Source organism: Delphinus delphis, chromosome 1 (genome assembly GCF_949987515.2).
Source record: "Delphinus delphis chromosome 1, mDelDel1.2, whole genome shotgun sequence".
NCBI classification, from domain to species: Eukaryota; Metazoa; Chordata; class Mammalia; order Artiodactyla; family Delphinidae; genus Delphinus; species Delphinus delphis.
The window spans coordinates 151,222,056-151,243,311 of record NC_082683.1 but is presented as its reverse complement, the minus strand read 5'-3'; the positions used below and the strand labels follow the sequence as shown (position 1 = coordinate 151,243,311).

General features: G+C 54.5%; 1 protein-coding gene across 1 annotated transcript in view; it reads left to right on the top strand.

The window, feature by feature from the left end:
• The window catches only part of NFASC (neurofascin), a 149,629-nt gene that overhangs the window by 107,868 nt on the left and 20,505 nt on the right, over positions 1-21,256 (top strand). The window contains exons 18-27 of the mRNA XM_059996109.1: positions 284-481; positions 1,302-1,372; positions 2,717-2,939; positions 4,937-5,052; positions 6,675-6,879; positions 8,053-8,175; positions 9,264-9,437; positions 11,889-11,903; positions 17,329-17,550; positions 21,028-21,144. Coding sequence (XP_059852092.1) covers positions 284-481; positions 1,302-1,372; positions 2,717-2,939; positions 4,937-5,052; positions 6,675-6,879; positions 8,053-8,175; positions 9,264-9,437; positions 11,889-11,903; positions 17,329-17,550; positions 21,028-21,144 — 1,464 coding nt within the window. The remainder of the gene's footprint in view (positions 1-283; positions 482-1,301; positions 1,373-2,716; positions 2,940-4,936; positions 5,053-6,674; positions 6,880-8,052; positions 8,176-9,263; positions 9,438-11,888; positions 11,904-17,328; positions 17,551-21,027; positions 21,145-21,256) is intronic.

The following is a 21,256-nucleotide window of genomic DNA, read 5'->3' as shown; positions in this document are numbered from 1 at the left end:
GAGGCCCTGCACTACTGTCCAGAAAGGGGGGACGGCAGCCCGGAAGCCGGAGGCCTGGCCCTGGTTTCTGGTCCCACTTCGGCCTCACTTGACGTGTGTCCTGGCCTGTTGACAGAACGCATGGAGGCCTTGGTTTCCCTTTCTGGGTTTTGGGAAGAATACCAGTGCCTTTGTCTACCCAAGGGAGATTATAAAGACTAATGGAAACCATGAAGGAGTGCTCTTGAGAAAAAACTCACTAACTCAGCTCCCCAAACAGCTCTGTCTTCCTTTGCCCCCTCAGACTACGTTGTCCAGTTTGAAGAGGACCAGTTCCAGCCAGGGGTCTGGCATGACCATTCCAAGTTCCCAGGAAGTGTCAACTCAGCCATCCTCCAGCTGTCCCCCTATGTCAACTACCAGTTCCGGGTCATTGCCATCAATGAGGTGGGCAGCAGCCATCCCAGCCTCCCGTCCGAGCGCTACCGAACCAGTGGAGCACGTGAGTGCTTGAGGGCTAACGGGAGGTGCTGAAGCCAGGTACCCCAAGTTCAGACTGAGTTCCCCCGGTCCCCAGCCACATGAATCTGGGCAAGTTACTTAACCTCTCCAAGGCTCAGCTTCCTCATCTGTGAAACAGAGAATAATAACACCATCTCCATCATGGGGCTGTTGTGAGGATTACGTTCGAAAATGGGATTCGGGTACTTACCGTGATGTGCATATAGCAAGCACACAATAAAAGTTAACTGTCATTTTTATTATTACTAATATTATGAATAATTCTTGATGCTCTGCTTCAAAGGGAAGAGCTATGGCAAAGATTTGCAGTAGAAATATATAATCTGGGGTTGCACCAGGTTTCTTAACACACTTGGGTAATGAAATGTTTAGATTTCTAAAATCATGCTGGTTCATTGAGGGTGGAGACGCTCCCCAAAAATGTTGAATGCCAGGGTAAACCAGTCTGGCATTAAACATGCTTAGTGGGTAATCCACACAGGGGATAAGCCACATTGAGTTGGCTGTACTGAGCATCTAAAGTGTGGAAAGCCTCATGATAAATGCTGTCTTGTAAGGGATTAAAATTCAAAAGAAATTATCCCTGCTTTGGGGGGTTTAAATCTTAGCTAGGAAGGCACATCAGCCTTATGAGAAAGTGGCAGAGCGAGTTCAGCTGCTTATGGGACAGAGTGTGTTGAGAGACGCTGAGAAAAGACAAGAGCGTAGAAGGGACCAGTCAGGCTGCGGGAGAGAGGCTGCTTACTGTGCCCTGGTAATGCATAGACTGGACTTGAACTTTGCATCCATTTGGATTCCAGCCCCTGAGTCCAACCCCTCTGATGTGAAGGGAGAGGGGACCAGAAAGAACAACATGGAGATCACGTGGACGGTAAGAGCCCCTCGCAGCCCATCCACGATGGGCTTGCTTGCCTCGCAGCCTGGGAGCCCTCGCCCTTCACACCCCTGTGACTCCAAGGCCGCAGGGTGGCTCAGACTACCTGGCTGGTGCGGGGGCTACTCGTCTCTGCATTGAGCATCCAGAAGCCAAACAGGAGAACGTCTAAGAGCAACATTGAAGACGGGAGACAGGAGCAGAGATGACCAAGGAACAGAGACTGTCAGTCTGGCAAAATCAGACAGAGTCCTGCAGGATCAATGGGCTTCTTCAGAAGAGGGAGAAATTTAGATTAGTCTGTAGGAAAGATTTAGCCCAAACACCAGTACCTCACTTTGGTGTGTTCTGGGGGCCCATCACTGGAGATTGCTGGGAGTGGGGAGAGACCAGCCTCTGAGTGGTCCTCCAGTGCCAGCCATCTGTAAGTCCAGGATGGACAAGGTGACTCAAAAGATGTCCTCCGGGCCAGGATTGAAAAAGCTCATCTTCATCTCGGCTCACTGACCCACATTTTCCAAACCAAAACTGGGATATCTGGCCTCAAAATGACTTTTTTCCAAACCCCTTCCAAGTCTAAGAGATGCAAATTCAGCCACTGAAATATTAACATTTTTGTGCTGTTGACGTGAGTAGTGGAAACAGGGAGATAACAGAGTTTGGAATCACAACCATCCCCGTCTTCGGAGAACCTGGTATCACAGCAGCCTTGGCAACTGGGCAGAGCCCAGACTTAAGACACCGGGACTCGTCTTGCAGGACCTTGCAAGGGTCGGTTCTTGGTCTACGGCTCTGTATTCCAGGCTCCCGGGGAACTGCTTCCTGGACCAGGCCCTTAGGGAACAAAAACAAGAGTTATGCTCACTCCCAGCTCCAGCCTTTTGGGAAGGACAGGGCAGACACGCAAGGATTAAGTAGGACTGAAATCTGGAATTTTGCGTTCATTGGCAGCACGCGTGCTATGGCTGAACCAAACTCCCCCCTTTCTGACTTTGGAGACATTGTATCACTGTCCACATTTTGTTTTCTGGTTGCTGCATCACAGGAAAGAGTCCTGTCGACAATAAAGCTTTCGCTCCCTGTGCACCTGCCAGGCGGGCTGGCTGTGGAATCAGAGGGACTAGGGCTTGGGTGGAGAATCTGCGCGCTGCTGGCTTCACAGGACTCCAGGCTCTGGGGGGACTCAGAGTGGGGGCCATGGTCTCCCCAGCTCTGCCAGGGGGCTGGCCGCTGTTGGGCACTTTGGGGCAGGGTGCCTGGCACAGAAGGAGTGCAAGCCGTGGGTGGCCTGGGCTCCTCGCCTGCACCCTCTCCACTCTTGCCGTCTCTCTCCCTGCTCAGCCGATGAACGCCACCTCCGCCTTTGGCCCCAACCTGCGCTACATCGTCAAGTGGCGGCGGAGAGAGACCCGAGAGACCTGGAACAATGTCACTGTGTGGGGCTCCCGCTATGTGGTGGGGCAGACCCCTGTCTACGTGCCCTATGAGATCCGAGTCCAGGCAGAAAATGACTTTGGGAAGGGCCCTGAACCGGACACTGTCATCGGTTACTCCGGAGAAGATTGTGAGTACCCTCCCCTGTCCCCACCCAGGACCCTGACGGCTGGGCTGCACAGGCCACCCTCACAGACCAGGAACCTCAGGGTGGGTCGGGGGTCTTCCGAGAGCATCCTGGGAGGACAGCCAGTTCCCAGGGAAGAGAAATCCCCTACAGTGACCTAGAGCAGACAGGCCCCAGGTAATGCCGGGAGCAGAGATGGTATCATCCGAACACTAGTTAGTATTCTTGAACGTCATCACCTAGTCCAATACTCTCACTTTATCGACATGAAAACTGAGGCCCTGCAAGGGAAACCCCTGCCAATATTGCACAATAGCAAATGTCAGGCTTGAAAATAGAACCCAGGCCTTCTGATCTACCTTACCGCCAGGGCTTGCTAGCACCATCCGTCCCAACGGGCCATAATTAGGCACCTCCACTGGAAGCAGGGCCACAGGCCAGACTCCTCCCTGGGCTCCCCAGGGGAATCCTTGAGGAAGCAAGGTCCACAGAGCCCCAGCCTGGAACCCTCCAGACCAGGCACTGCGACATTCCCAGTGTCGCTCTTAGCCCTTGGAATTAACATAAAAAGAGAAGTTCTTTGGAGGTTGTCACTGAGTAAATCAACACAATTCTGGGCATATATGTAGAAGTATGTGCCTGGCTTTCCAGATGGTGGTAGCCTCTCTGCCCCCAGCACATCAATCCTGTAGGCTTTTGAGCAAAGCAACAGCGTCGGTGACGCCCCTCCTGGTCAGGGCAATCCATGTCCTGGTCTGTTTGGGTCTGATCCAAGAAGAAATCATGTAGGTGGATGAGGTGACCAGAGGGAAGGGAGGAGAGAGTCTTGGGGAGGAGCAGAGTCACAAGGGCCAATGCTGGGGTCAGGAGTAGGGCCAGTGGGGTTCATAACGGTGAGATGGGAGTAAGTGAGGGTTGGGCGCTTCCCTGGAAGTGATTATGCATTGGACCCACTTGGGAGATAAGTAGACGGGATCAGCAGGCCCTCCGTCTGTCCCACGCCTCATCTGCACGGTGGCAGACACTTCCGGACAGAAGACGGTAGGGACTACTGGAGGGTAAGTATGGAAAAGGCAGCATCTAGCCATGGACTTCACGGACCACCTCACGGCTTCCATCGCATCCGTGTACCCCTGCGGCAGATGCTTTAGAGAGGATGGGGCACACCTGCTTTTGCAGCAGAGTAGAGAAAACGGGGTGAGAACCAGTTATGGGGGAGAGAGGAGTGGCCCTCCCTTTGCAAGTAGTCACAGGATCAGGATCTTCTCCTGAACTTGGTTGGGGTGTCTTTAGTCTGTAGGTAACGTTTCCTGCAGGGCCCTGGCAGAAAATAAATGCCACTCAAAGGGGACTATTTCTAACGTGAGGACAGGGTTAAGAGGGACAGCAGCAAGGTACCGCAAACCAGCTGGCGCGCCAGCAACAGCAGGAGGCTGTTATACCGCTCCGGCCCTGAGGGGCATGCGGCGGGCGAGTCACCATGGCCAGCGAGGGCTGCCCTTGTGTAGAAGAGTGCACTACTGTCACCCTGCCTCCCCGCAAACGGGCAGCCAGGGGGGTAGATACCATCTTCCCTCTCCTGCCCTGGGAGCTCCTGTTGCTACCTCCTGTTGGGCAGACCCATCTGGAAGCCTGAGAACAGGGGAGCCCCGCTGACACGGTCCAGAGAGGACAAGCCTCCCGGGACCCAAAGCAGGGTGGGGAAGGGTGGCCAATGGGATGGAGGGGCAAACAGAGACTCTGTGTGACGGTTGCACATAATTGCCCTCTAAACGTGTAGGCAGAGCCCTCCACCTGTGCTGCCGCCCTTTTGTCCTGAGCCTCCCCACACTCTTTCAAGTCCAGGCTGGTGGAGGAGGCATGGCCCCTGCCCTCAGGGAGTACCCAGTGTCCAGAGTGGGCTGGAGGCGCAGGCCAGCAGAGAACAAACCGGAGGGGACTCCGGAGTCGGGGGCCCAGCCCCGCCTGCATAACCAGCTCTCTGTCCCAACACATTGCAGATCCCAGGGCTGCACCCACTGATGTTAAAATCCGAGTCCTGAACAGCACAGCCATCAGCCTTCAGTGGAACCGCGTCTACTCCGACACGGTCCAGGGCCAGCTCAGAGAGTACCGAGTGAGGAAGCCAGCCCCAAGCCCTGTCTAACCACCCGGCTCGCTAACCAGGGCAAGGGGGTAGCAGATGCGGGCCATAAGATATGTGGAAGGGGTCCCTTGGGATAGCTGTTGGAGCCAGAGTTGGTTCAAGAAGACGATGTCTAGGGTTAGCTGTTCAAAAATACACCCAGAAAAAAATATATATACACGCAGATGTATCCTGCACCGGGTATGCTGAGAGGTTCCGCTCAGCAGAAAATCATGAGAAGGGTGGTGGGCTTGGGTTGCCCGTACATAGCACATTATGCTTGTAATACATGTGTGTGGACACACATGTATCTTCAGAAGCAGTGTTGGGGCGCCGCTGAGCTACACCCCTCCCCTCTCCTAACGGCCCCCGCTGGGCTGCTTGCCTCACCCGGTCTGATTTCCTGAAGCCCCAACTAACCGGAAGAGCCACTAGAAGGGTACAAACCCTTCCCTGTTGTCACAGCCAACTCCGATTATCGAGGCCCTTGGCTTCCCCTGGCCACCTCTTCCATCCCTGACGTCTCTCTCTTTGAAAGGGAAGGGAGAGAAAACCCAGGGTGTGCAAGGCTCTCCCTGATGAGTAGCTCTTTTTAAAACTTCCTGGGGAGGCTGTAGCCCCGGGGTAACACAGGCTTAGGGGTCATCGAGAGTTGGCTGATGGACAGTTGGGGGCACACAGAGGGAGTCAGTCTCTTCTCGGGAAATGGATTTGGTAGGTAGGGGAAGGAAGGCAAGGTGATATATATGCTTAAATGAGCTCTTCCCCAACTTGCACCCTTAACCTACTTGCCTAGAGATTTTTTTGGCTAAAGCTCCCTTTGGGTCCCCCTCTTAAGTCTGGACTTCCTCCTTACCTTGCCCTTGGGGGCCCCGGGTGATGCTCGTGTGACAGCTGACCTGGGGCTTCTCCTCCACTGCTCATCAGACCCCGTGTCTCAGACTCTCTCGAGTGTACCTGTGACACTACCGCCTTGCACAGGCCGTCCCATCCCATCCGAGCTCTTGCCACCCCACAGCCCGGTCTCCCATTGGCTTGGACGTGTCACTATCCTAAAGGTCTTTAAACAGTATTAAAAGGAACCATTTGACTTCAATGGATTAAATCAACCCTTTCTTATATTCAGACTTCCGGGGGTAACCTGCTGCTTTTCAACTCCTGCCCGCTGCCAATCTAAACCATACTAAATCTAACTCAAGGTGATGCGGTCTTTGAGCACGGAAAAGAGCTTTCCGTGCCTGGACCCTTGGCTCAAATTTGTGGTTCTGGCACGGACTCCCTGAGCAACCTATTCCCAGCTTGGAAAGAAGTCTCAAGACGGAGCCGCTCAGCTGTAAGTTGGGCTGACTTGCCTGTTCCCCAGAGAGGCGACATGGCTCAGAAAATGATTGAAACCAAAAACTCTCATTTTGTTTGACATCAGTCCCCACTCACTAGTGGCTAATGTATGGGGACTGTCAGGACACCCCCAGCCCTCTGTGGGCCGGACGAGGTCGTCGGGGGTTTGGAGCCTGTGGCCAGCAAAGGGAACACCGGTCACCACGAGCACCACCACTAACAACTAACCTGGCCCTGCCTGGCCGAACCCTTACCGGCCTGCCTCTGTCCTGAAGGCCTACTACTGGAGGGAGAGCAGCTTGTTGAAGAACCTGTGGGTGTCTCAGAAGAGGCAGCAAGCCGGCTTCCCCGGCGACCGCCTCCGTGGCGTGGTGTCCCGCCTCTTCCCCTACAGTAACTACAAGCTGGAGATGGCTGTGGTCAATGGGCGAGGCGATGGGCCTCGCAGTGAGACCAAGGAGTTCACCACCCCGGAAGGAGGTAGGTCCGGCCGCAGCTCCCTGGGTAGGGCAGGACGAGGGTGGCGCGGCCAGGTGGCCCTGAGCGGCTCCAGCGTGGCTCGGCCTGGACCACACAAATTGACCTCTGCCTGACCTCAAGGAGGGATGACCTGCGAGCTGAGCAGCTCCGGCCGTGCTCATGGAGCACCGTCACCAAGGCGGCCGCCCTGACGGGAGATTGTACGTCAAGACGAGACTGTGCTGGCTGCTGACATGATTCCAGACGGGATGTGCACACGGACTCCCGAGGGCACTGCGGGAGCCGGGGCTGCCTGCCCGCCACCTCCTGAGGGAGCTCAGGCACCTTGACCCCAAGAGGCACCTGGTTGGTTTGCCGTACCCGAGGACCTTCACTCTTGTTACACCACTGTAGTCAAGAGACTGCCCCGCAGTGGGTGGCCCGGTCCTGGGAGGCAGACACCTGCCGAGGTCCTGGCGCATCTCCTGTTCCTGCCAGCCCTCTTGAACCAGCTGGGCAGTGGCTTTGCCCTCTCCTGTTTCTCCTTTCTCCCTTCTTAACTATTATTTTCCCCATTCTTCTTCTCTTCCTCCTTTGTCCTCTCCTCTGTTCTCCCCTCTTGTTTCTTTACTCCTGTCTCCCCTCCTCGTCTGGTTCTCATCACCAGCCCCGCCCCATTGCTCATGCTCTTGGCACCATCCACATGTTCCATCGTGGGTTTCTCTCTCTTCTCCCCTGAACCCGGCATTCTCAGCCCAGAGGCCAGGGCCTGACGCTTGGGCCCAGCGGTGAGAATCCTTTTTGAGGATTGGGAACTGCAGCCTCTATTACCAAACGGCTAAAACCGGTTCCCTGCCTGGGAATGACTGCCCACCTTGGAGGTTTCTTTGCAGGATCAGAGCCTAACATGTGTTGAATCCAGGATAGTTGCTAAAGGAGAACTTGACTGACTTCTTCCCCACGTAAACCGAGTCCGAGCCCTGCTTGTCCTAGGTCTGGGGAAACGCCGTCCTGGATGGGGCGATGGGCGCTGGCCACCTCGTAGTTCTCTGGGTTCTGCCTTAACAGTGATCCAGCACGGGGGTTGCCCAGAGGTCAATGCCTTCATACTTGTGCTTTGTTTTTTGTGTTTTCTTCATCTTGCCCGCCCCTCTTCTCTCCCCCATCTCCCCCACTCTCTCCTCCTTCCCCAAGTACCCAGTGCCCCCAGGCGTTTCCGAGTCCGGCAGCCCAACCTGGAGACAATCAACCTGGAATGGGATCATCCAGAACACCCCAATGGGATCCTGACTGGATACACTCTCAAATACGTGGCCTGTACGTTCTGCCCTTCTTTCTCTTGGATAACCTGAGAATCAGAAACCCCATTCTCAACACTTTTCCTAAGGAATCAAGGTAGAAAGCCTGTGGGTACAGAGGTCGTTGTGGAGGGATAGAGGGGCCAGGGAAAAAGTTTCCTGTAGGGTTAGCGGAGGCAAGTGAGACCCAATCCCTGCTCTTCTGACACACCTCCTCCTGCAGGGAGCTTCCAGTCGGCCCGGTGAGACAGGGGACTTCCGGTTTGATGAGGGATTCAACCCCTGCCCTCAGGAATCTTAGAGTCTCTAACACCTACAAGTCTAGGAGAGAAGTTTCCTTACCTGATGGACCTTCCATCCGATGGGGCGGATAGTACGTGCATAGGAATCCAGGGGACACCTTAATAAGGTGCCATTTATGGTAAGGCAGCTGTATGTAGAGCTGCCATGGAACTGGGAGTGGCTCAGTCAGGAGCCTGGGTCTGGACGACCTCACCTAAAGAGTTCAGCATCACCAGGCAGGGACAGGAGTGTCATTCATTTGAAAAACTTTAAGTCTCCTAAAGTGGGTGATGATGTGCCTCAATGTGAAGCTCAAAGGACAGGTACTGTGCTGTTGAGGATTTTAATAGCCAACTGTGTGCGTGGTCCTGAATCCATCTCTGGACCTGACCTTCCCCCTTTGAGGTATTTGACAAAGGAGGCCTTTTACAAAGGAGGCATTAGCAATGAAAAGCTCTAGTGGTTTTGCCCTAGTTCTGTTTGAAAGGAAAAAAGGAACTTCAAGTTCTGTTCTTGTTGAAAAGGCTCGAGGATTAAAAATTGAATCTTTCCGAATCAGCCGCATAACTTTGCACTGAGCTGGCGATAATGAGATCAGTGGAAAAGTGTTACCCTGGTGCGTCATCAAAGAGCCGGAAAGGAGTTCTTGCACAGCCCTCGGCCTTTGAATCACCTCCCTCCCCTGAGTCCTTAAGATCACGGGCAGGTTCCACGGGTTCCCTTCCCAGCAGAGTTGGGAAGGCTTCGTCCTTCCAGCTGCAGATCATATAACCCATCATGGTCAATGTTGCTAAAGTTCAATTCCACTTACCTGTCTCTCCCCAGTTAATGGAACCAAAGTAGGAAAGCAGATAGTGGAAAACTTCTCTCCCAATCAGACCAAGTTCACGATGCAAAGAGCAGACCCCGTGTCGCGCTACCGCTTTTCCCTCAGTGCCAGGACGCAGGTGGGCTCTGGGGAAGCAGTCACAGAGGAGTCACCAGCACCCCCGAATGAAGGTAGGTGCACTGCGGCAGCCTCGGGGCGAATGGTCCCGGGGAATTCAGATGCCTAGAGAAACACTCACTCGGCCTCTGGCCTCCCCGGCCTCCTGGGATGGAGAGGCTGCAGGCCCTCGAGGCCTCCAGAGGAGGGAGCCACCCTGTGTGCTGAGAGGTAGGTACCGGCGATGTATCTGGAAAACACATCTTCTTACTGATGCAGTCAGACCTGGCTCCCGACTTGGCCTTAGCTTACTCAGCTACTTAACATCTGTGATCTTTCCTTCTGGTGGGGGAATAGGGAAGAGAGTGTGAATCGTAGCTGAGTTGAGGGGATGAGAGAAAGCATGCTGGAAGTAACTGTGCTCACGAACTCCAAAGAGCAGTGAAGATGCTCGCCTAGTGAGGGAGGCAGCAGTACAATGGAGACCGCCCCGTGAGGGATCTGGGGGTGCCCCTTCTTCTCTCGAGGATGCGTGGCGCCGAGAAGAGAGGGGAACAGCTGTGACTGAAGCTAATTGCCGGGATCATGAGTAGAGCAGGAGGTGTAGTCCCTGTAGTCCCTCCATGCCGCCTGAATTGAGGGAGTTGTCAGGCTGAGGAGAGGAAAGGGGGTTTGGAAACAGCCATTTGCGAAACCAGCTCCACAGAGAGCACGTGAGTTCCTCTCCTGGGTTCTGGCATCTAGCAGCGTCGCACCCCGCCCCAGAGCTGCACCTGCCTGAGAACTCCACTAGAGGGGGCTCCAGGCCCATCTGCACACGTTCTGGCTTCCAGGAACCTCTCGGGCAGGCGAGCCGCTAGAAGCCTCGATATTGGCAGATCCCCTATGACAGCGGGTGGAGGCTCTGCCTCTCCAGAGGCACCATGGTCTCTTCAAAGGCCATTTCTCGAGCACCCACAACATGAGGTGCCAGACGCTGTACCCAAAACAAGGGCTGTAAAGCTAATAAGCTCACACAGTCAAGAAGGAGGGACATCCACAGGAATATCTAATTGTAATTCACCATGAGCTGTGCATGTCTAGATGGCAGAAGTGCAGTGGCTGTGCAGGGGAGGGGGGTTGATTCTATAAGGGAAGACTTCAAAGAAGGGGTGATGTGATTAGGAATCCTTGAAGCTGACAACAGGTTATCCTGTCTAGTGCTTTCCCCAGAAGGCTGAGGTCCGGTGGCCTGACCCTGGCCTGATTGGACCTCCTGAGCAGCGGTACCCCTAACCCAGGAGAGGAGCAGTGCTTCCAGGCCCTGCTGCCCCTGCTGCCTTACCCCAGGCTCCCAGTGCAGCTTCATAAGCAGCCCTGCATCCCTCCCCAGGCCCCACTTCCCTGGCCAGTAGGCCAGCACTGAAGCAGAGAGGAGAGGGGGCAGGCAGAATGTAGAGAAAGGCTGACAGTGCTTTGTCTCTACCTCTCTGCTCTTGTAAACCAGGAGTGAGCTACACAGTAAGCTCCCCTCCTAGCGTACCCTTCCAATCTCCTGGGGACCTGGGCAATTTATTAGGGCTGGGGGACTTTGGGTAAGTGGTTAATATATGCCTGTTACCAAAGGCCAGGCCAGGGATGATGCACTTCCTTGATTACTTAATTCTGTAAGGAGATATATAAAGAGAGCTTCTTCTCCCTCCCCGTCTCCCCCCCCATTACAGAACATCAGATAAACAAAGCCCCGTTACCCGGCCCCAGTGACCACCCCAGGGAAGGATCTTCAGCTCCAGGGGACAGGAGAACAAAGAGAGACTTTCTTCTCAACCTAGGGGTTTGCGGCAAATTCAGGAATTCCTTTTAGGTCTCTCAGTCCCCAGCTGAGTTTCTTACTTCATATAATACAACAGGGCAGCAGGACAGCAGGACAGTGGCTCCGGGCTCCAGTCCATCACACGCCCCAGCCTTCCGAGGCTGAGCTGGTGTGGGGAGCGTTCAGCCAGCCAAATGCGCTCCCTCTCACCCACCCCCCACCCCAGCACTGTTCAGCGCCTGCCCCTGGGGATGAAGGAACCATCCTTTTGACAGGCGTTGATGTCCTCCTAAACCACCTGTACCTTATGCCTTCAGTTCCTGGCGTCACTGAGGGTTACCCAGACTCCTTCACCCCAGCCCAGCTAGGAAAGGACACACCCTTCGAGAAAGACCTGGGAATACAGCACTCGAGGTGGACTGTTTCTGCTGCCACCTCTTAGCTGTCCTTGAGTAGAGGCAGAAACGAGTATATTAGAAAGGTTTCCAGGACCCAGGAAAGTTTTCCGTAGGAACGTGCCAGACCCCAGTGGAGTTGAACATGATCCCCGAACACCAGGTGGCATCCTCAGGGCCGTGACCAGCACTTGGCCATACCGTCTGGGTCAGATTTGAGCCAGAACCTTCTCTGTCCTGTGATTGCTTGTCTTGTGGTTTCACCTGTGCTGTTTTCTCTTCCCTCTCGTTCTTTCGCCCTCTCCCTCTCTGGCTATCTTGGGCGCTGTGTTCTGAAGCTGCTCCAACCGCAGGTACCGTACCAGCAGCGGAGGTAATGGGCATGGCATGGGGCGATTCAGGTGGAGTCCAGCCCAGCCAGAGCGGAGAAGGAGGGAGAGGCTTGGGGTGAAAGCATGCTCCGGACTCACCCTTTCAGTGGTTGGGAAGCCAGACTCTCCAGGAGGATGTATGTGGAGGATGGGACCAGAGGAGATCAAACACATTCTCCTCCCTTCGCTAGAGAAGGAGGTTGGCTTAGAAGGGGCCCCACATGCATAGGCTGCAGACCTGTTCTCTGGAGCTGCAGCTTTCTCTGAAGCTGAGTGATTACTTCCCCTGAGCCACCTGGGGCCTTGCCCAGGCTTGACATCTCAGAGCACAGAGAAAGGGTCCACAGCCTTTGGGTGGCCAGCTGCGCCCTAGAAGGAGTGGGGGCAGCTGGCTCCTGTCTCCTGGTCAGGCTGCCATCCCCTGAAAGGGTGGCCTGTGGGTGAGCACGCCGTGCATGCTGGCCTTGCATGCTGCATGGGGCCTGGCACCAGCTCTGCCACCCACCATGGCTTCTAGTCAGTGAGAACGAGTCTGCATGTCCCAGGATGGGGCCGGGTGCCCCAGGACCTGGAGTCTCAGTGGACACCATGCACTGATGGCCTGCTCACCCCTCAGAAACCCAGCTTCTCAGAGTCTTGGGTGTTAAGAACAGTCTCCACTCTTGGGGTCTGGGAGGTGGACGCACAGTGAGGAGTCGGGCAGGCAAGTCTGGAGCAGGAGATGACCTGCTAGCCAAGGTCCTTGTCTCAAGTCCTCATGTTGTGGGTTTGAGGAACATCACCACCGAAGGCCGGTCCTCAAGCTGGAGGAACTAGGCAGGGGCCTCAGGGTGCCTTCCGCTGCCCTCCTTTGAGGCAGAACCAAGGCTATAGGGCAAGGGTTTGCCAGAGCCTTCGCAGGCTCTAGGCAGCAGGGAGAGCCGAGAGCCAGGTGAGGAACTGGAGGGTTGGCTTAGGAAGAGGACGCCACCTTACCCGGTTTGGTTCCCCTCCACCTTCACTCATTTACCGCCCCCCGCCCCGCTATTTTAGGTTGATTCTGTTTCTGTTGCGCACCCCGCTTCCTTTGTTTGCGTTTGCTCCACCAGTCAGATCTGGGTGGTGCGCTGCCATCATCCTTCCCACCCCCAGTCCTCTCCATCCCCCCCGCCCCCAAATGACCCAGGCCTGCAGGGGCCAGTGCCTCCCCACCTCTGCTGGGATGTGAGGCAGAGAGGTGTCCTGGGCCTGGAGACCGGGAGAAAGCCATCCTTGCAGTCTGGGAGTGGCCCTAACTTCCTGATTCAAGTTTGCATAAGGGTTTCCCCTGGGACTATTATAGCAGGTGCTCAGGGCAGCCGAAGCAACTTAGTGGAGATGGAAGGGGAGATGCAGGGAGGGCACCACATGAATCACCTAGACGCTCTTTGGTCAAGCAGCTCGCAGTCCACCTTCCCCATTCTGGCACCCAGGACCCAAAGCAAGTGGATCTGGTCGCGGGGAGTATGCTTTGCTCAGTGGGCATCCGTGCCAGTCTGTGCTGCCCCTCTCGTGTGTGGCAGGTATGAGGGGGATGGATGTACTTCCAAACACCCCACTTCCTACTTCTCGCTTAGGAAAGATCCAAGCTCACCCTGGTGTGCAGAGGCTGCCAGGGCCTCCGTCCATCGGTCAGATGTGTTTCCTAGGCTCCAGCTTCCATGTGACATGGTGGTAGAGGCACAGCGCGCATCTTGGTAAATGAGCTGTGCTGGTAACATCAGCCATTCCCAGCCTTAAATGCATAAGAACCTCCTGCACAGTCTGCAGGTGCGAGGTGATGGCGCTCAGGTTCTATACTGGTGACGCGGGCCTGGAGTCCAGCCCGCTGCTCCCTTCCCTCTCATCTTCTCCAAACGTGGGCATTCTCCCCCGCAGACTGATCTGTTCCTATCTCACCCGGTAAAGGTAATCCCTGTCATGCACCCCCATCTGCAGTCTCTTAGGGTTGCTGCCCATCTGTCCTGGCCATCTGTGATTTGGCCAGGGTGGTCCGTGCACCAGGTGGACATGTTTGGACTGAACCCTCCACCTTGGAATGTCTGGAAACTGCTGTCCTTGTCTTTGACTCGGCTCAGATCTGCCAGTGTTTGGTGGGCAGCTCCAGGGCAGGTTCTGGGCAACGAAAAATGAATAAGAGACGTGTTGTCTTAATTTTCTCCATCTCCTGCGTGGTGTCGCCCAAAACTCTGGTGGAAAACCCTTGGCCATAGCTGGGGTGCCTTCCAGTGTGCATTAGGTAAGCCATTAGGTTGACACTGCCTTCAGGTAGGGGTCCTGTGCTTCCAGCTCCAGGCCCACTGTGGCTCCCCATTACTCTCGGTCGCCAGGCTGGTGGTCTCCACTGGGGAGTGACCAGGGTGGTTCTCCAGCCCATAGTTCCTGCTGTGGCTGAAGATGACCCCCTAGCCCAGCAACGAGTCTGTCCAGCCTGTGGGCCACTCTGACTGTAAGCCCCGCTTCTGGTCCTTATTCCCCGTTTATCTGCTACTCCCACCCCGCCCCAGGGGTTGAAATCATCTGAATCCCCTTAGACCTGAGCGCTGGACAGTTTCCCATGGAAAACCTGCCCTCCCCTCCCACCTATAACAACTCACTCACCTGACCCTTCTGTCCCTTCCCTCAGAGCCTTGCCTTCTTACCTCTGCCCTCCCAGTCTCTCTGGCCCTGTCCAACCCTGGGACAATAGACACAGCTAATGAGTAGGCCAGAGAGGATGCTGATTTACCAGCTGGGACCTCAGCCAGCCCAGAAGGTGTCTTCTCCGCTGTGCCTCCAGTGCCGGGGACCCTCTGGGAGGACGCCTGGAAGCGCCTCCTTTCCTCCCACCCCCTTCTGGTCCCCTCTCGCTAATACCTGATTGTTTCTGCTGAGCTGAAGGATAAGCATCTAGGTAGCCATCATCAAAGAAAACCCTTCCTCCTGTCACAGTTGGCAGAGGGAGGGGAGGGAGTGTGGAAGCATCCTCAGTCATTGCTCATTCTTGTCTCTGCCCAGCAGGGCCCAGGAAGAAACTCGCTCCAGCCTAGCCTCTCTCAGCATCTCTGTTTCTAGGGCTGCTCGCTGGAGCGCCCGGGGAAGTGTGTGGGCCTGGCTGTAGGCCCTGTGTGAGCATGAGTGTGTGTACCTGCTTGTATGAGGACCAGGGCCCACGTGAGAGTGTGAATAGCTTCCGGGGGCCGGGAAATGCAGCACCACTGTGCACATAAGAAGGGAAGCCCACGTCTCTGCACTGCACAGAGTGGGATGATTTAACTTTAAAGGCATTTTCAGTGTTTTGATGACGCCTTTTAAATAGTCATAGCAAAGGGGAACCTTGTGAACATTGCAGTTGCCAGAAATTATTAGAAAATACACTATTGATAAGGAGCCAGAGCAGAGCAGTCCTATCCAGATGGACAAAATAGCTTCTCAGGGTTCCTTCCGGCAGCTCAGAACAGCAGGAAAAGCCCATGTGTGTTCCGTGGCCACGGGAGCTGCCAGGCATCAGGCCTGAGAGGGAGCTCACCTTTGCCTTGTGATCTCTCAGGCCCTTATGTGTGTGTGTGTGTGTGTGTGTGTGTGTGTGTGTGTGTGTGTGTGTGTCTTGGTGGGTGGGATAGGCGAATTCCCGCAGGCTGAGCTCTTACAGCACCGAGCTTGCATTCCAGGCCTGGGGCCACCTTGGACTGAAATACATCCTTGAATACTGACTGTGAGAGGGAGAGTTTTTCCCACCGCACGTTCCCCTCCCCCCACCCCTTCCTGATGTCTGCGAGTTGACTGGGATTTGGGGAATATAGCGCAGTCTGCCTTCACCTTGCCCAGGAATCTCTGGAATGCATGGGGCATAGTCAGCTGCCCAGTGTGACTTCTGTGGTCGGCACCCTCAGGCCCAATAATGCCTCTGATCTTACAAATAGGGAAGCGACTGGGATCCCGGGAACAGTCCCTCCTTCTCTATGGAGGACTTGTAATATTGGAGTCCCCGGGGGAATGAAAGGGCTTCTGTTGGTCAGGCCCTTGTTGAGAAGACTTAGGATCTCTTGATTCTTGAGAAAGGCTTTCTGGCAATTTTCTCTCTGGTTCCCTCGCTGCCCTGGCTCCCTTCTGGAGAGCGGGGATAGTATTTTCCTGATCTTCTGCAGATTTGGGATAAGGTAGGATATCACTCTTCCTTGAAAGTTAGAGTTACCTACTTATGTCTTAACATCACTGCCTTCTGCCCCGTCAGCGGTGACACTAGAAAGTAGACTGTGGTCAGATCACAGGAGATAGTGGGCAAGGAGGAGAGGCAGCTCTGTCTCTCTCTGATTTGCCCATCATTCTTCTCATACCCTAAGCTTTAGCAATACTGGAACTAAAGAGTAATAGGCCAGCCCTTTGTTAGTGTCCACAACCCTTCTGTAGAAGGAAAGACGGTCTATGGAAATGTTGTCATGATAGACTTAGCCCCTTAGGGCTGACCGACGACAAAGGGTAGCTTTGGATGGGAGATGAGGAAGTAAGAGGTAGTGCAGATTCGAACTTCTCTGAAGATTTATGCTCTTTTGCATTTATGCTCTTTTGGGGATTTCTACATCTACTGTGGGCTGGGAAGATGGTGCTACTGAGCGCAGGCCACACTGTGAGTCCATCAGTGCCCTTTTCCCACATTCTAATCAAAGGGAAAGGGCTTCCGGTGCCCAGACCCCAGATGCCCTAGAGAGAAAGGCAGTTACTACAAGTCAGGGTGGATTGGGGTAATCTGGGACCGTCGCTGGACAGAGAAGAAGGGAGGAGAGGCCAGGGAATGAACAAGAGCTGAGAGCCTGGGGAGGGGCTGGCGGTGGAGGTAGGAAAGACGAACCAAGGTGCAAGTCTTGCCCACAGAGTGGGGATCGTTCTCTCTCTCTGTCACTGGGTTTGGGTGGTGGTAGAACTCAAGCAGGCAGGAGAGGGGGTGATTTGGGCGTGAAGGGGTGGGAATGGCAGGCTTCCCGGTGCTCCTGCAGGGCAGGGCCCCGCAGCCTGCCCACCTCCAAGGCCGGGGCTCCAGGCCTGGACCCAAGTGGCGCTGCTTGGCCTGTGCTGGGTGCTGCTTGACCTGGGACTCCATGTCATCCCTGGGGTCTGAGTGATCTGGTGTGTGTCCCGTCTTCATCACGCCCTTGGCTGTGTGCATGCTGGCGCTCTGAGCCACACAGACCATGAGAAGAAAATGAAACACACAGGCTTCATTCTCTTTCCTTGCCATGGTCCTGTTCTCTTTCACGGCGACCCGTCTGACCCAGTCCATCCTGCTCGGGGAGGCTTCTGGTCCCTAAGCTCCGTCTCTTCTGCGGGCTGCCTGCCTTGCACGTGGGGCCGTGTGTCCAGGCTGGGGACGGCCACACCGACCAGACTTGGCTGTTTTACATTTCCCCCTTAGCTCCTCCCACGTCGCCCCCGACCACGGTGGGTGTGACGGGCACGGTGGGCAGTACTGATGCCACTGCTGCCACCACCGAAGCCACAACAGTCCCCACCATCCCAACTGTCGCACCCTCCACCGTCGCCACCACCACCGTCGCCACAACTACTACAACCACTGCCGCCGCCACCACCACGGAGAGTCCTCCCACCACCACCAGGACTGAGATTCAAGAATCCGGTACTGCCCGTCATCCGTGCTCCTGTCCCTCCAACCACAGGCTTCCTCAGATGGGGGGGGCGGGTCTGAGATGGTGCTGGTCAACACCTCCCTTTGTTTCTGCTTTGAAAGCACAGGAGACTAGATTCTCTGTCTGGTGGCCTAGAGGCACAGAGCACCCGCCCCTATGGTGGCCTCCACTGCTCAGAGCCCCTGTCCTAACCTCGGATCCCTGTTCTTTCACAGAGGGCCCCCAGGCCCCAGACTGTAGGGCTGCCTCCAGCCACATGCTGAGGGATCAGCTTAGGGCTGAGCACTCCAGAAGGCGGAGAGTGGGGAAGGAAAGGGCCTGACACTGGCCAACCAGCCTGAGAAGGCTTCCTGTCTCCGCCATGACGCCCCAGGCTTGCAGCAGAGGGCTGCCAGCCATGCCAGGTTCTGTCCCCAGAGCCCTGCGCCTCCCTTGCACCTCTCCCCGAAAGGCGCACTTATAGACTTTTCTAGTCAGAGCTTGCAGGAAATGGCATTACCAAGGAGTCCTGTAATGCCACAGAGTGCTCTGTGGCTCTCCCCACTCATATTCCCCACACCCCCAGATATATACACGGAGGGAAAATCGCAGCCTTTCTAGGGGCCCTTGGTAAATAAGAATCGATCCCAGGGCTGGCCTGCTGAGCCCAGAGAGTGTGCTGTTCTTGCATCGCGCAGCCAGGCCAGGAAGCTCTGTTCTTCCAGCATGAGGAGACCCCCTCGGGAATCCAGCAGTACTTCTAAGAACTGACATCAAACAGTCTTATTACCACGGAGGGGAGGGCCTCTAGCTTGTGGAGCCACAGGCCAGCTGTAAAGCACGATGCAGCCGGCAGGGCTGGCAGGAAGCACCCGGAACCCTCCTCCGGCAGCCGTAGAACTGTAGGCCCCCTCTGTTTCCCGGGCAAGTCCCCTCGCCTTCCGAGGCCTCGCTGTCACCCATCCCACCCCTCTTCTCTCAGCACTTGAATGAGGATAGAGGCTTAATGCATGTGCGAGTATCTTCTTCAATCCAATTACATGGAGTTGTGTGAGCCGTAAGGGGAGACACATGGTACGTAGCTGACATTATGCTCCTCAGACCTTGAAAACACTGATTTGCCTTAAAGCTGCAATAACGAGAATTTAAACAGCGTGCTCTGTAGGGAAGAGTTGGCTGAGAGAAACCTGCTAGGCTATGAGAAGCTGCCATTGGCAGTTTGGTGACTGACGGGTGTTCTTTGGGTCCACAGTGAGGCTTCTTTTGCATTCAGGGGGGCCTCCGTGCCCCACTTTAATGCTCCGAGTTCACAGAAGAGGTGTACCAAGAATGAAGACAGGGAGTGGGTCTTGCTCGTTCTGGAAGGATTGGCCTCGCTGTCACAGAGGAGTAGCCTATGGACTCTCACATGCCAACTGCTAACTGAGCCTGAGATGCTGCGGGGGCCCGGCCACACTCTGACCTTATCCTTAGAGCTCGGGGGCTCCCCTCAACATTCTCATCTCCCTCAACGCAGCAGAGTGGCTCTGTTGTCCAGGATTTTCAAAATGAAAGTTCATCTTTATCGTGTCTTACAACTTAGGACAAAATGTTTCCTAAGTTGACTCTTTTGGGTGGTGAAATGGGACTTTTTCTTTGTCCTTAACTTGTCTTTTTCAGATTTCAAGGGATACGCCTTAAGTCTCACATCCTAGGAGCTGACAGGACAATCCTTGCTTCCCCTCACTTCTTCCTCTTGTTTTTATAGTAATTGATAGCTTTCCTTCTCGGCGCCTGTCTTTGAGCTTTTCTGTTCTTTAGTGATCGTCATCTTGGTCTCTCTAGATGCCAGTGCCTTCTTCCAGCTCCCACCTCTAAATCATTTTGGTTTCCCATTGCTTGACCTTATCTAATAGTGCCCCAATCTCCATTACCTTTAAGACAGTCAGATTTGGGCCAGGGTTGTATTGGTGGTCAGACTGTCTAAACGCAAATTCTTTGGCTATTTCCAGGGCCCAGGGCTGAGGAGGAAAAATCTCAAGTCCCCAAATCATAACTGATCATAATTCATTCCCACTAGAAAGAGCCATGAGATTCTAAGGAGCTGGGATTTGGGCTGAGTTAAAGCAGCCAACACAGCGGAAACCTTTGGCAGATCAGTAAAGAAGGCTGCCTTCTGCCCTCCCCACGGAGAATGCCTCATGCCATCAATGGAATCTCTTTCTAAAATGAATCATATTCACCTGGGGCGACTGACAACTGACAAGGTTGTAGTAGAGAAGGTGCTTCTTTGAAGTGGAGACCAGGAGATCTTTTATCACTTCCCCAGCCCTGCAGACTCAGTCACATGTCAAATAGCTAATGAATAAATGCATCACCAATGTACTCTATTCATTTATTTTTGACAGGTGAGCCGGTGACAGTGCCCCCTTGCATGCTAATAAACTATAGAGGAGCCACACTTGTAAAGTCTTTGAAATAGAAGCCTTCGTGCTAGTATTCTGCTATTAAATCTTTGCTGGGAAATGGGGTAATCAGACCACTGGGATGCTTGAAAAATGATTACGTTTGAAGATGAGTGCCATTCTCCTGTCCACAGGCTGTAGTTTCAGACAGGGTGATGGCTTTGATAAAGTAGCTCCCAGCTCATAGGAACTAGATAATTAATGTCTTCTGTGTTACATAGAGATCAGGCCTCAAAGATACAGTGCTGAGAAGGCAACAGAGCAGGATTCTTCTGGTATCTGGACCACTGAACGTTGGGTGTCAAGAAGGAGTTATCTTCTCTGGTCCCCTCTAGCTCATGAAAGGGAGAGGAAGGATTCGTACTGTCTCTGCTTGGGGCCCTGGGGTTTTAGGCCCCCAGTCCCCTTAGAGAATCTGAGGCCATTTTTCAATAATTCAGCATCTTGTTGACCAAGAATGACCCCAGGGGCTCCTCAGACTAGAGTCACCCTTGTAGGTTGCCATTCTCCACCTCCAGTTTCAGGATCCCATTAAGGCTTTCCCCTGTTTGGTCCTGTCCTTTCTGCAAATCTCAACATGACTCTCAAGTGGCTTTTCAAGATACCCTCTCTCCTTCCTGTAGAATGTCTATAGTTGAGGGGAAAGAGGCTGGCACACCTCTCCCGCCCCGTCTGCATCCTAGCTAATGGGGCTTTTCACTGGCCCCTTTCGCTGCACTGTTCACATCCACGACAAGGGACCTAAAAAGGGAATAAACCCAGGTTAGAGCCTCCAATGGCCTGGATCAAACCCACTCTTTCATTCCTACTCCCACCTATGTGGACACACAGTTTCCGGCTCTCCCTCACATACGGGTCCTCCTGACTGTACTTGCTCATACCTAGCCTGGCTACCAAGGCTGCAGCTTGGAGCTCTGGCGGGCCCTGTGCACAGCCACTTCCTACTCTACCCTTTCCTAGCTGCCCGCGTGTGTGTGTGTGTGCGTGTGTCTACAGTGCTGCCTCCCTCCTCACCACTAACTCCTCTTCTAACCCCCCTACCAGCCCCCGATGAGCAATCCATCTGGAACGTCACAGTGCTCCCCAACAGTAAATGGGCCAACATCACCTGGAAGCACAATTTCGGGCCCGGAACTGACTTTGTGGTTGAGTACATCGACAGTAAGCATTCTGTGCGGGTGGCGGAGATGCCATTAAAAAGATCCCATGCGCTCCCCCAGGCTCAGGGAGGCCTTCCAGCCGCTTCGTTGTGGCTTAATGAAGTCGACATGTG